Here is a 12776-nt window from a genome sequence, read left to right on the forward strand (position 1 = left end):
GTAACCTATTTTTACTTGAATATTTCCATTTTATGCTACTTAATCTCAGGGTTAACTATTGTACTTTGTACTCTACTACATGTATCTGACAACTACTAGTTCAATTTCACCAGAGTTTAAAAACGATGCATTATAAACTACGCAACAGTGGTGCCACATTCACCAGCCACATCATAAAAAAGCTATTTACTCATTCATGTGCCAGCAGAGATAATTTTTATGATCAATGACAAGAGGAAATAGTTACACAAATCCTTAAAAGTACAAACACAACAATGTAAAAATATACCATTACAAGATTCAAAATCATTGACGGATTATGAGACAATGGGTCCCTGAGCACAGACATGTAAAAGGCCCCCCACCAGATAAATCCCAGCTGTGTCAGTCAGTCGTTTTGTGTCTCTTTCTGTGACATAAAGCAGGTGAATCAGAGCTCTCAGGTGCTGCTGTTGGTTCAAAAACCTGCATATGAAAACCTTCAGTACTCAGTTCACATTAGAGATGAAGAGAGGCTCTCCAAAGCTTCCTACCACAGCAGATCCACAGTGACACTTGTCACACAGAGATTGTACAAAATACTATAGGAAAGCCTGAGATGCAAGTAAAGCATTTTAATGAAATGTTACTGTAGCATTAGCATGCCGTGGATCTGTAACATGAAGGAAAAATGAGCAAAAAGCAAAAATGAATGTTTGATTGGATTTTGGTGTCAGATATTCAATATTTAAAGACTCTGAGAAGGATCAGGAGCACAAACCGTGATCACTACTTTTAACTGAACTGAGGTTGGTGACTTTTCAACAAGAGATGTTAACAGTCACTTCAAACAGAGGCTCTGGTCTAGGGCCCCCCTGACTGCTTGGGCCACTGGGCCTGAGCCCAGTAGGTCTGTTCAGTGATCCTTCCATGTTCAAAATTCAACTTAACTAGATGTACAGAAGTATTATCAGCTATTAAAGTATCAAAAGTAAAAGTACACATTCTGCAGACAAATGGCCCCTGTGAATATTTTAATTTATATGACATTATTACATTGGTCGGGGTGGACTTGTTGTGGACTTATGTGGTCTGGTAGTTTAGTCCAGAGGTTCCCAACTTAGGGGTCGGGCCCCCTCCAAAGGGTCACAAAATAAATCAGAGGGTTTCAAAGAAGAAACAAAGTTCTGCTTTACAAATTTTATTCATTTTATGGACTTAAATCTTTTCCTGTCTATGAATTATTGGATGTTGGATAATATTGGATACTTTGACCTCTCTGGGCCTATATGAGTTACTGAAATGAAACCTTGGAAGGTAAAGTCACCCTCAGGTGAAACTGCTAACAACTCACAGACGTCTAAAATGTGTGATAATGAATGGGGCTCTACTAGACTACTTTTTTAAGGGGTCACAAGCCAAAAAGTTTGGGAACTACTGGTTTAATAAGTAACAATTCATTACATTTTATAAAGTTATCATGTGTGAAATAAATTTAGTGGAGTAAAAAGTACAATATTTTCCCCTGCTGTTTGATAGAGTAGAAGTAAAAAGTAGCATCAAATGGAAATACTAAAGGAAATTACAAGTACCTCAAAAGTTAAAGAACTTGAATAAATATACTTACTTCCCCTATAAATATACTTCCCACCCCTGTATATTACATAATAATACAATGAAGAAGGCCAGCCTGCATAATAAGTGCTTCTACTTTTGATAAAATCATATTTTGCTGATATTATTTTCTACTTCAGCAAATTTTTGAATGCTCCACATGTCTTGTAATAGAACAATTTTAAATTGTGGTATTGCTTTATCATCATACGGGAACCGACAGATCGAAGAGGGCTCCATTTAGTCGTGTTTTGAAGTCATGCCAAGTTAAATATAGACTACAACCACTCATTACAGCCTATCATAATGACAGACTAACTGTAGTCAATCAAATAAATTTGTGCAGAAACTACACACAATGTAGACTAGATCAGGGAAAATAAAGAAAAGTTGGAAACTTGGATTGTAAGACTTAAATGTAGTTCAAGTGAGTTTAACCTTCAGAACTGTCACATTCACAGTGGCTGTTGCACCAGTAGCTGTCACCACTGCAAGAGTAGCTAGCGTGGTTCATTTATTTTTAGAAAAATGCTGAAAACAGGACAATAAAAGAGGACATAATAGAATAAATACATAAACATCAAACAAGTGAAAGGAAGATAGTTTGTGTTGAAAATATTGACTTACTTATGGAAAAACTAAGTGTGGTATATCCGTACTTTCAGAACCATATTTTATCTGGTTTACTTTTCTTTATCATTAACTGCAGCATTGGCTTTTTTATGAGACCTCTTCTCTTTAACTGTTCACTTTCTTACTTCTTTTAAAAAAAAATCAATAAGCGCTTTTAGAAGAAGACAGCTCTAGACTTAGCCTCAAGCTAATTCACGCTTGGTATACAGTAGTCAACATATTAGTGTTTTCATTTGTGACAAAGCCACAATGTTTTGTGTGTGTGTAGGAATGGCACTGCACGTGATGTTTTCTGCAATTATCACTTAGTATGAATTTAAAGTTTCATTCTAATGTGCTGGGAAAAACTGAAAATGTACCACACCCATAGGTGCTCTTGCCCTCAGGGTGTACATGTGCCAGCTGGTCTGTGGTAAACTTGGCAGGCGTCGTGAAGTAACTTCTGCTGAACAGCCAGTTTGGTGATTCACTACAAGAGGAGCTGTTTTCATTTAGGAAGTTCACTCGGCAGGTGTGCTTAGATTGCTCTCTAGTGGTGAATGTGAGGATCTGTAAATGAGTATTTGTAAATCCATCATGTGCTGGTGTCTCACATATAATTCAGTCAAAAAAAAAATCACCAGTATAAATTCTTTATTACTGTTTTCATAATCATGCCCATCACAATTTTCAATTGGAATGAACATCAGGTGTCATCTCAAATTATATGAACCTTCATAAAATTAAGAACATTGTGCTGAGAATCGAGAATACATTTAAAGATGATCAGTCATTGTTTGGCTCTAGCTGAGTCAGTTTTACAGTGGAACTGTGAATACGTAACATTAAGTTATAAAAGGAAGTGGATTATCTGGTTAGTCAACTAAGTGCCCTGCACACTAAATATAAATTAGGTGTTTTTAATTTTCCGTCATACATTATTCTTTGTAAAAGTGATTCATCTCATCAAATAAATCAAAGTTAAGAGTTTACATGACACATTTTCAGAGCATCCCCACTGCTTTACTTTGGGCTTCAGAAAAAAGGAGTTTGGATTGTCTCTTTAACATAAAAAAAACACTTTCCAGTGCAAGACAATGAACGTGAGAAAAGAGACATGCAGAGAGAGATTTGCCCTTTTCCTATAATATACTACACTGAAAAGTCTAAACTGGTGCATGAGGACACTGTCTCTAAGTGCTACTGGAAGCTCTCAGTGATCTGTCCTGCAGAAAAAAATATGTTACTGACCTAAATACAAACCTACAGTACAACCTTCAGAGAGAGTGTGTGTGCTGTGTGCAGTGGAGATCACCAGGCTAATAACTGTACATATTAAAGTAAAGCAAATAAATCTGCAAACACAGTCTAGACCCACTATGATTGTGATGTGGACTCTCCGATGCAGCAAATTCCAAAAAAATGGAAGCAAAAAAAAATCAGAAACAGAAATAACTGATCCCGCTGAAACTACTGGTGGATGGAATGCAAGTCGGACCTGAGGCTTAAAAAACACAAATGCTCACATTTAGGACCTTAAAACACAGCAGCAGCATGGACGTATCTTACGGTGTAATAGGAAGCTTATCTGTAGAGGTGCATAGAGTGAAATCTAGGGGTCATAAAAGGTTAAAGTCGAGTATATAAAAAGTATAAAAATGTCAAAGCATGTGTCCTGCACTACTTCCAGAAACATCCTTCAATTACGGTTCGTTCTGCAGTACGAATCTAAATCTCAAGAGCATCAAACACATTCACGGAAGCAATGACTCCTTAAAACTTCAAAAGGTGTCATTTCACTGAACCCAACTGACTCCTGCGTTATTCCTCTGGATCAAAGGCACTTGGCTCCTGACCCTCCGGGGGCCTCCGCTGGGCGTTGTGGGGCTGAGCCAGAGGAAAACCTCTGAGCTTCTCTTGCAGACTACCTATAGCCAGCCTCATCTGGTCCTCAGCACCCTGAAGAGATTTCAGCTCCATGGTGTAGAAGATGTACAGTAGAAATGTGGTGAGAAGGATGGCGAAGCACAGCGCGGCCAGCAGGTAGAAGGAGGTACGAGGGAAAGGCTGTTCCGCTCCGAGGGCCAACCACGGCACGGCTGCGATGGCCAGCTCCAGGATCAGCAGAGCCAACCCCATCACTCCGGTGCGTGTTGCTGTGTAGCGCATCCTCTCAGCGCAGTGCAAGCCCACTTTGACTTCCGTACGGGCCTCTGTCAGAATGTCGACCAACTCGGCGCCCTTTCCTGGAGACATGAGAGAGTAGAGAGGAAGAGCGAGTCAAAAATCTGGGAAGACTTGAGAGTTTTTATACAAGTCTAAAGTTGTAACGTGCTACAGAAAAATACCTGCAGCACAGTCCTGATCCTTAGACTGCCCGTCACTTCCAGTCTCAGCCGGAGTGTGCGGGTCGAGTCTCAGTTCAGCAGTCAGAGCCTCGTGGTCGGAATATGGGAAAGGATGGTCGGGGACGGAGCCTTTGGTGGTGGACATGTAATCACAATGAATATCCATTTCTGAAGAACCCTGCAATTTTTTTAAAAAAAGCACTTTTGGAGTTAAAACATACAGTATTCTAAAATCTGATGAATAAAACATCTTGCTGTGAATTTGAAGAGATAAAGTTAAAGCAGGTGTGACGAGACAAAGCTCTCACCCACCTTGAACAGGATGTAGTCAATTCGGATTCCCTTCTCGAAGGGAACGAGCTCTTTTTTACTGATGAAAGGGTTGTCTGCTATTAGAGTCATACCATCCTCACAACCCTGCGACAGAAAAGATGTTTGCAACGAATGAAAGAAAATCATTTTTATTTCTGCCACTTGGCTGTTATTTTCACAGCCTTTACCGTCATCATTATTAGCAATGACAACCTTTTACTTACTGACTCAAATATTGTAATTATGAGGTTACGACGACGCTAAACACGACTTAACAGAGGAGTGCATGATGCAACCACAGGAGTTATCAGACAACTTTATTATCTATATGCCATGTCTAGTTTAAAAAACAACATTACAATTACCGTCCAACATGTATTAAACATGCATTAGATTTGCAGCTCTAACTTCTGGTGCAACTTTGACCAACATTACACACGCAGTTCTACAGTACAGTGAATGATCATAAAAGACATTTTTGGAAATATTAACTTTCATCTTCATAATATGGCTAAAAATGAGACTTGGTTAAAATCTGTCACATACAACATGCTGCGTTGTATTACTATATTTGCACATTACATTTACTGCTTATACTGTGAACATTTACACATTCCCCGTCAATATCTTGTTCAGTACAATATTTTTTTAAAATTCTAAGAGCTGGTTTTACTTTATATATTAAATTATATTTTTTACTTATTGTTTATTGTAAATTGTTATTTATATTATTTATGATTCCCTGACTTTTGTGGTGCTTGTATTTTCTCTTACCTTCTATTTTTTGTTTGTATTGCACCACAACACCGAGGCAAATTCCTCGTATGTGCAAACCTACTTGGAAATAAACTTGTTTCTGATTCTGATGCAGCGTTGCCTCCTCCACACTGTCGCAAAGCTGTCTACTAAAGTCATTTTGTACAATATTTCACTATAAAGCTATTCAAATGTTAAATGCCAAAACTATAAAATCAGTTTTAAACAAAAAAGTCACTTGTAGTACACAAAATCACTACGTACATCAAACTTGGGAGTCTCTGAATAAGAGTCTCGGAGGCCGGTGTAAGCCCTCAGTAGTCTGTTGCCGAGGTCCTGAGGATGCATGTTGAGGTCACCACCAAGAATCACCACATCTGCTCCAGCAGAGGTGTGACTAACGAGCAGAGAAAAACACACATTATTTACCAACATACAACTTAACATCAGGATGAAACTTTACTGAAATGTTTGTGTATTTGCTGAATGAAAAAAAAAAAATTGTAGACATTGCAGAGTTGTTCACTAACTCCAGCTGCAACAGGTGAGGTTCACATGAGAATAATATGCCAAATATACACCAGAGTAAATGAATATTGTGTCATTCTGTGTGTACAGAATTAACAAAGATCTACTACCGAATGAACTGCTGCAGCTCCCAGGCCTGAACCACTCTGTGAGGTAGATAAGCGTCCTTCTCTCTGCAGTACTCTGCATGCAGCTATAATCAACGCACAGGGACAACAGCACTTCCATCAACAACCAGATAATATACAGGTAGAGATTAAAAATGCTGTTAGGGGAAACTTACATGAGTGACGTAGACATTTGCAGTCAGCTTGCCGATGCTTAAGACGGCCATCCCAACGGCTTTGCCTCCAAACCAGTCTCCATGGTGAGCCTGAACATGGGGAAGAAACAAAATGTGATGAAATAAAAAGGAGATGAACACATATGCATATCCACAATTGATTACTGAGAGGGTGATAATGTTAATCTTTTGATGCTGAACTTGTGAAACTGATGCATTGTGAGTATTCTTGTGAGTAACAAAGACTACTCTCTGTGCGTCAGCCCTTCCAGACTTACCATGTATGGATAACCGTTCAGTGAGTAGCGATAAAGAAATGTATCATGGATTCTGTGTTTGGAGAAAATGGCCAGTCCACTGCCTATGACTCCACTGAATAATGAGAGAGAAAAAGCAAGACATGAGCAGAATATATGCTTCACTCTAAACACCAGCTTCAGCAGTACGTGATTATTGCCACATCCCTGGTTTCCACGTAGATCTACATTATGCTACAGTAAAGTATGTGTTATCTCCAGAAGATGTGAGAACTTATCTACTAGAGTTGACATTTTTTTGTGAGCTGCAGAGGGGATTAGAAAGGTAGGGCCTTTGATTAATCTCAGTCTTGTGCTTTGGTATGGAGGTCAAGAAAGAATTAAGCCGCCGAGCACTATGTTAATCCTTTAGGTAGTGCCTGGGCTTCAGTTAAATTTTGTAGATGGTTCAATGCCATGCAAGTACATTTTTTCTGACACTGGGGCACTTTGGTAGCCTTTTGAAGATATGACAACTTAAAGTACTCATGAATTTTTAATCATAGATTGAAAGACATCCACAGGTAAGAGGTTGAGAAAAGATTGCACAGCAACTTTGGGATAAGAGTATCATTACCTTTTGAAGTAATGCGAGTGAGGATGACTACAGGAAAGTTTCTTTTTCAAGGAGAGATAGTCTTTTTCACTCCACACCTGAAGGAAAAAAATATATATATCATGGATCTTTGCATAATTAATAGAGTTACTATTTAGCAACAGGTAGATTAATTACTTAAAGGAGACAGGTTATGTATATTTACAGGTCTATATTTTTATGTCTTTGCATGATTTACAGTTCAAAAAACTGGCCAATCCAAACTCTGTTCTGATTGGCCAGCTCTCTGAAGCTACCCATAGGCAGACTTCCACCAGCTCCGGAGGCTACATCAACAAACCATGAAACAAACTATAGTAATATTATTTCACTACTTTTTCCTCATTCTTTAGGCAAAATGACAACTTCTCAAATACACCTGTACATGTTTGCCCTGGATTTTGACTTGCAGGAAGCATTTCTACATACAATAACCTCAATTTTTGGAACTTTGACAATGTTTAGCATAGAGACATCATAACAGTTTATAAATAACAGGAAACCAGCAAAAGCATAATATGTCCCCATTAAGGGTGGTCTTCAATGCAGAATGCACCAAAACTAAATAAGATTAGTTACTGATTTACTTAATATATTTGTAAGAAGGCTTCCACTTACCTCTTGCAGTAGGACAAGATCATGCTCTTCCTTGCACAACATATCTCCAATCATGGCATAGCGCTGAGGACAGTGTTTGCTAAGGTATCGGATCCCCCTGAAAAAAAAACCAAAAAAAAAGCAGAGTGAGTATAAACATAATGTTTTTGTATGCATGTATCAATGACAAAAACCACAACACATTAAGAATCACTACAAACCAGCAGTTCAGAGAGAAGACCCGGACACTGACAGAGTCTGTGTTAGCCATGCTGGCAGATGAGTGGATCAGTAGATGAGATGATGGAGTGTCAGATCAGGTGGGATGACTGAGACAGCTCCTAATATGACACATAAAAGTGATTGTTAGAAGTTGTTGTCATCTAATCTCAAATGGACGCATTACTGCAGGTGGCGTGTCTTGGTAGTGCACAAAATCCTCCAGCATATAGGCCTACACATCATACACATTGGACAACTGGAACTTGTAGGCCAAGAGTGAAAGCACATGAATAAATATAGAAAGTATCTGACAATCATGAGTCACACAAAGAAGAAAATTGCACAATAGGCACCAAAAGTGCAAATCGAGCAGATTGCAATGAGTCACTTCTTAGCCTTGAATTGTTTTAAGGATTCAGCAAATTTTCATTGTTTTTAAACCAATTAACAGTGAAAGAAAAACAAAAAACATGTTCCTCTGGAATTTAATTGACTCAGCATGTTTGAATAAAGATATTAGTTTTTTGTATTGTAAAATACTTCATTGAGACCTTTAGTCAAGTCTGAAAATAAGTTTGTTTTAATACTGTTAATCAATGAGCTCACCCTAGCAGGACTAACTACGTCATGCAGCAGCCAAATGCTGTTGATTTTTTTTTTTAAAAAGGAGACAAAGTAAAGAGGCGGTTGCATTCACTCCTTTCTCCTGGGAGTGTGACAATACACCGGCCACACACTGCTGACTTGGCTTTGCTCTGTCTGGAGAGAAAAGGGGGAAGCAATGCAGTGAAAAGAATCAGGGGTAACAGTTGTTTTGAACAGGCAAAAACTGACAATTCATTGTGTGTAAATATTTAGTGAAAGACATGCAATTATATGTAAGACTATCATTTACCTAAATACGTGTAAATACATGGGTGTGCATGTATGTGTATGTCTAAAATATAGAGATGCTGCATCAATTAGTATACAGACACTAGATGTCATACAGACTGCAACTTTTACAGTGTGTATGTTTGTGTTTTGTGCTGCTTTGTATATAATTCGTTGTTGAGTTTCGTCTTGTAATGTGTGCATATGTATGGTTGAGTTTTGTGTTTGTGCTTGTGCTTAAATGTAGGTGTGTATGTGTGTCATGAGTGTTGTGCAGTTTCATGTTTATTTTACTGTTGAGTTTTATGTATTTTAAAAGCCCATCTAGGGACAGGCATTGCAAACTAGCTCAGGCTATACATGCTGTGGTATGTGGCATAAATCCATTCTAAATACTTGTCCCTATACAAATAAATATTAAATAGCCTAAATAAAATAAATACAGATAGGTAACCGTTAATAACACAGACATTGCACATTAACCCTAAATCAATATGTCATTGACACTTGGCTGAGCTCTAATAAAAGGGTTTAATTTAGTCACAGCAGCTGTTTCACAGCCAATGCACTCCAGAAAAGTCACATATTCATGTTGTCTGATGGCGTTTGGGCAAAGAAATGCAGAGGCAAAGCAGCTGGTTGACAAGATGGATAATGTTTACACTTTTATCCTTCCTAAATGTTTTGTGAGTGGAGGTTTCCGTCACAGTATCCGCAGATGAAACACGGACAGCTGCATAATATTAAATCACCGCCAGGTAGTGATAACGCTAACGCTAGCGTTAATGTCAACAGCCGCTAAACAGCACCTAGCTTCAGCACTAACTTCACTGCTTTCCGTTTCAGTTGACCAACTATCCGTATTGATTATTTATCATATTATCATAATTTAACTCACCTCGCGAAGCTGTTGCCGTCAGCTGAAGTTAACTGGCCCGTTTAAAGTGGTATTTCACCGCTGGAAAGATTGTCTTTTCGGTGTCGTAATGTTAACTTTGGATCCAAAAACACTTCCTGTTAGCATACTAACCTAGCTAGCTAATTTTGTAGTTTATTATTATCAAGCTTAAACATAGTCGGTTGGTCAGCATCTAAAATAATAAACACTGACTTACTACGTCCTTTTCCTGCCGGCGGAAAGTCAGCTGCAGTAAAAATCATTGTTATGATGTCCGGTTGGCGACATTTTTTTTCTAGGATGGCGAAGTCATGACCCGCCCTACTCTTCGGCTTACCCTTATATTTTTACTCTATTTCTAACCAATCGCACTCCTCAAGCCTAAACCTAACCAACCCAACCAACGAAGGCAACGACTACTAGCCAATCAGAGGCAGAGTAGGGCGGGTCGTGACTTCGCCATCCTAGGAAAAAAATGGCCTAAGGTTGTTTTCTTCCATCAAAATAAAACAGGAACTTCAATGGCGTCCGTATTTCAAAGACGGAACACACTAAGTACATGTGTAGCACACATTTTTTGTTTTTGGAATAAGTAGTATCTGGGACTGTTTATGATAAAAACTGAACAATCACTTCTTTTTATGCAAAACTTTAATTTGGAAGAGTTTCACTCAACATCCGATAACATTTTCGTTAACTTGACAGCGATTTCCGGCTGCTCAGCCGCACTTAATTCTGGGAGATGAAGGGGTTTCAGCCAATTTGAGCCTGCTTGCTGCTTGCTGTGGTGGGAGGAGTACTCGCATCCTTTCATACCACAATAACTCAAAGACCACTTCAACAATTTAAAAACACTCAATTACAAATAAGACTTCTTTCTATACAAAATCCTACTTACAGCATCAGTCAAAAGTTTGGACACACCTACTTATTCAAGGGTTTTTCTTTATTTTTACTATTTTCTACATTGTAGGACAATACTTAAGACATCAAAACTATGAAATAACCTATGAAAATGACACATATGGAATCATGTAGTAAGCAAAAAAAAGTGGTAAATGAAATAAAAATATGTTTCATATTTTAGATTCCTCAAAGTAGCCACTGTTTGCTTTGATTACAGCTTTGTACAATATTGGCAATGTCTTAACCAGGTTCATGAGGTAGTCACCTGGAATGGTTTTCAATAAGCAGGTGTGTCTTGTAAAACATGAATGGTGGAATTTATTGTCTTCTTAATGGAGGAGGAGGTGTGATGGTGTGGGGGGTGCTTTGCTGGTGACACTGTTGGCGATTTATTCAGAATTCAAGGCACACTTAACCAGCATGGCCACCACAACATCCTGCAGTGACACCTCACCCCGTCTGATTTGAACTTTGTGGGACCATTATTTGCTTTTTTTTTTTTTACAGGACAATAACCCAAAACACACCTTCACCCAACCTCAACTCAATTGAGATGATTTGGGATGAGTTGGATTTCAGATTGAAGGAAAAGCAGCCAACAAGTGCTCAGTGTATGTGGGAGCTCTTTCAAGGCTGTTGGAAAAGCATTCGAGGTGACAACCTCATGAAGCCGGTTAAGATATTGCCAAGAGTGTGTAAAGCTGTCATCACAGTATAAGGTGACTACTTCGAGAAATCTAAAATATGAGTAGGTGTCCAAACTTTTGACTGGTGCTGTAAGCAAAAGTAGAGTATTATTATGGGAAACAAGTATTTGGAGTACTCATCAGGAAAAATGGCTCAATGGGCTGATATGACATTATTGAATTGTTGTTACTTATGTGTAAGTAGCATTTTACTGTTGTAGCTGTTCAAGGTGGACTTGTTTTAGCTACTTTACATTCAGTTAGGTAATCCAGCGGCTCCCAACCTAAGGTCAGGCCCCTCCAGTGGGTCACAAAATAATAATGGAGAAGGAAATCATTCTTTGGTCTTTTCTCTAGTCTTTTTTTCCTCTTAAATATTGTATAATTTGACCTCTTCGGGCCTCAAACTGTCATTTGAATCAAACCATCTAAGAAGTTTAGGGAGGAAATGTCTCTTTTGTGGAAACACATTTGACACTAAACACAGCTTTTTTGTGAGGGGTACAAACCAAAAAGTTTGGGAACCATTGGTTTCATCTTTAGTAATGATTTTGTTATTATAAAATCTGAAAACTAACCAGTTACTGTATTGGTCAGGTATATACAGTGGAGTAAAAAGTTAAAGGTCGGAGAAAATGAAAATACTCAAGCAAAATACAAGTACTTCAAAATTTAGTGAATGTACTTATAGTTATAACCCACCACTGGCTGCAGGAGTTCTCATGGAGTTCCACCAAATTCTGTAACCTGATTAGGATTAGGATCCCACTGCTGGAATCATACTGTATCACAGAGTCTGCTTTAGTTTGAGTTCATTGTACCAAAATCTGAAACATCTTCAAATTCTGTGGTGCTAATGGATTAATTAAAAAGACTTCAGGGTTGATCAGATTATTGACAGGTGAGGTGTCAGAGCTCTACTCAGACGTAACACCTCCTGCTATCACAGCTATCAAAATTTGTGATGCTTTCTGTATCTATGAGGTCTTTTATTTTTCCTTTTCATATTTGAAAAATGTGACCCTATATGCTGTAAATACTTTATAGGCACAATTTGGGTATAACAGCTGCTTTAAAAATAAAGTATGTGATAAAGCATGATAAAATGTTTACACTAGTACAAATTAAATTCCTAATTTGGTCGCAGAATTTGGTGTAACAGCTAGAACAACATGGGAACCCTGAGATGAGTAGCTTGTAACTTCTGGACAGCACTAACACAATATTTGGTATCATATGACAACTGTATTATCGGCATGAAAAGAACCATC

General features: G+C 38.3%; 1 protein-coding gene across 1 annotated transcript; it reads right to left on the reverse strand.

The window, feature by feature from the left end:
* Positions 1-2842: 2842 nt before the first annotated feature.
* smpd2b (sphingomyelin phosphodiesterase 2b) lies at positions 2843-10186 on the reverse strand. Its single transcript, XM_044348111.1, has 11 exons — positions 9914-10186; positions 8142-8261; positions 7942-8038; positions 7306-7382; positions 6711-6804; positions 6433-6522; positions 6260-6342; positions 5886-6018; positions 4866-4970; positions 4554-4731; positions 2843-4451 (listed from the first exon to the last, which is right to left on the reverse strand). Exons 2-11 carry the CDS (start codon positions 8189-8191, stop codon positions 4027-4029), a joined length of 1332 nt encoding a protein of 443 aa, XP_044204046.1. The 5' UTR covers positions 8192-8261; positions 9914-10186; the 3' UTR covers positions 2843-4026.
* Positions 10187-12776: the final 2590 nt, after the last annotated feature.

This window comes from Thunnus albacares, chromosome 4 (assembly GCF_914725855.1).
Source record: "Thunnus albacares chromosome 4, fThuAlb1.1, whole genome shotgun sequence".
NCBI classification, from domain to species: domain Eukaryota; kingdom Metazoa; phylum Chordata; class Actinopteri; order Scombriformes; family Scombridae; genus Thunnus; species Thunnus albacares.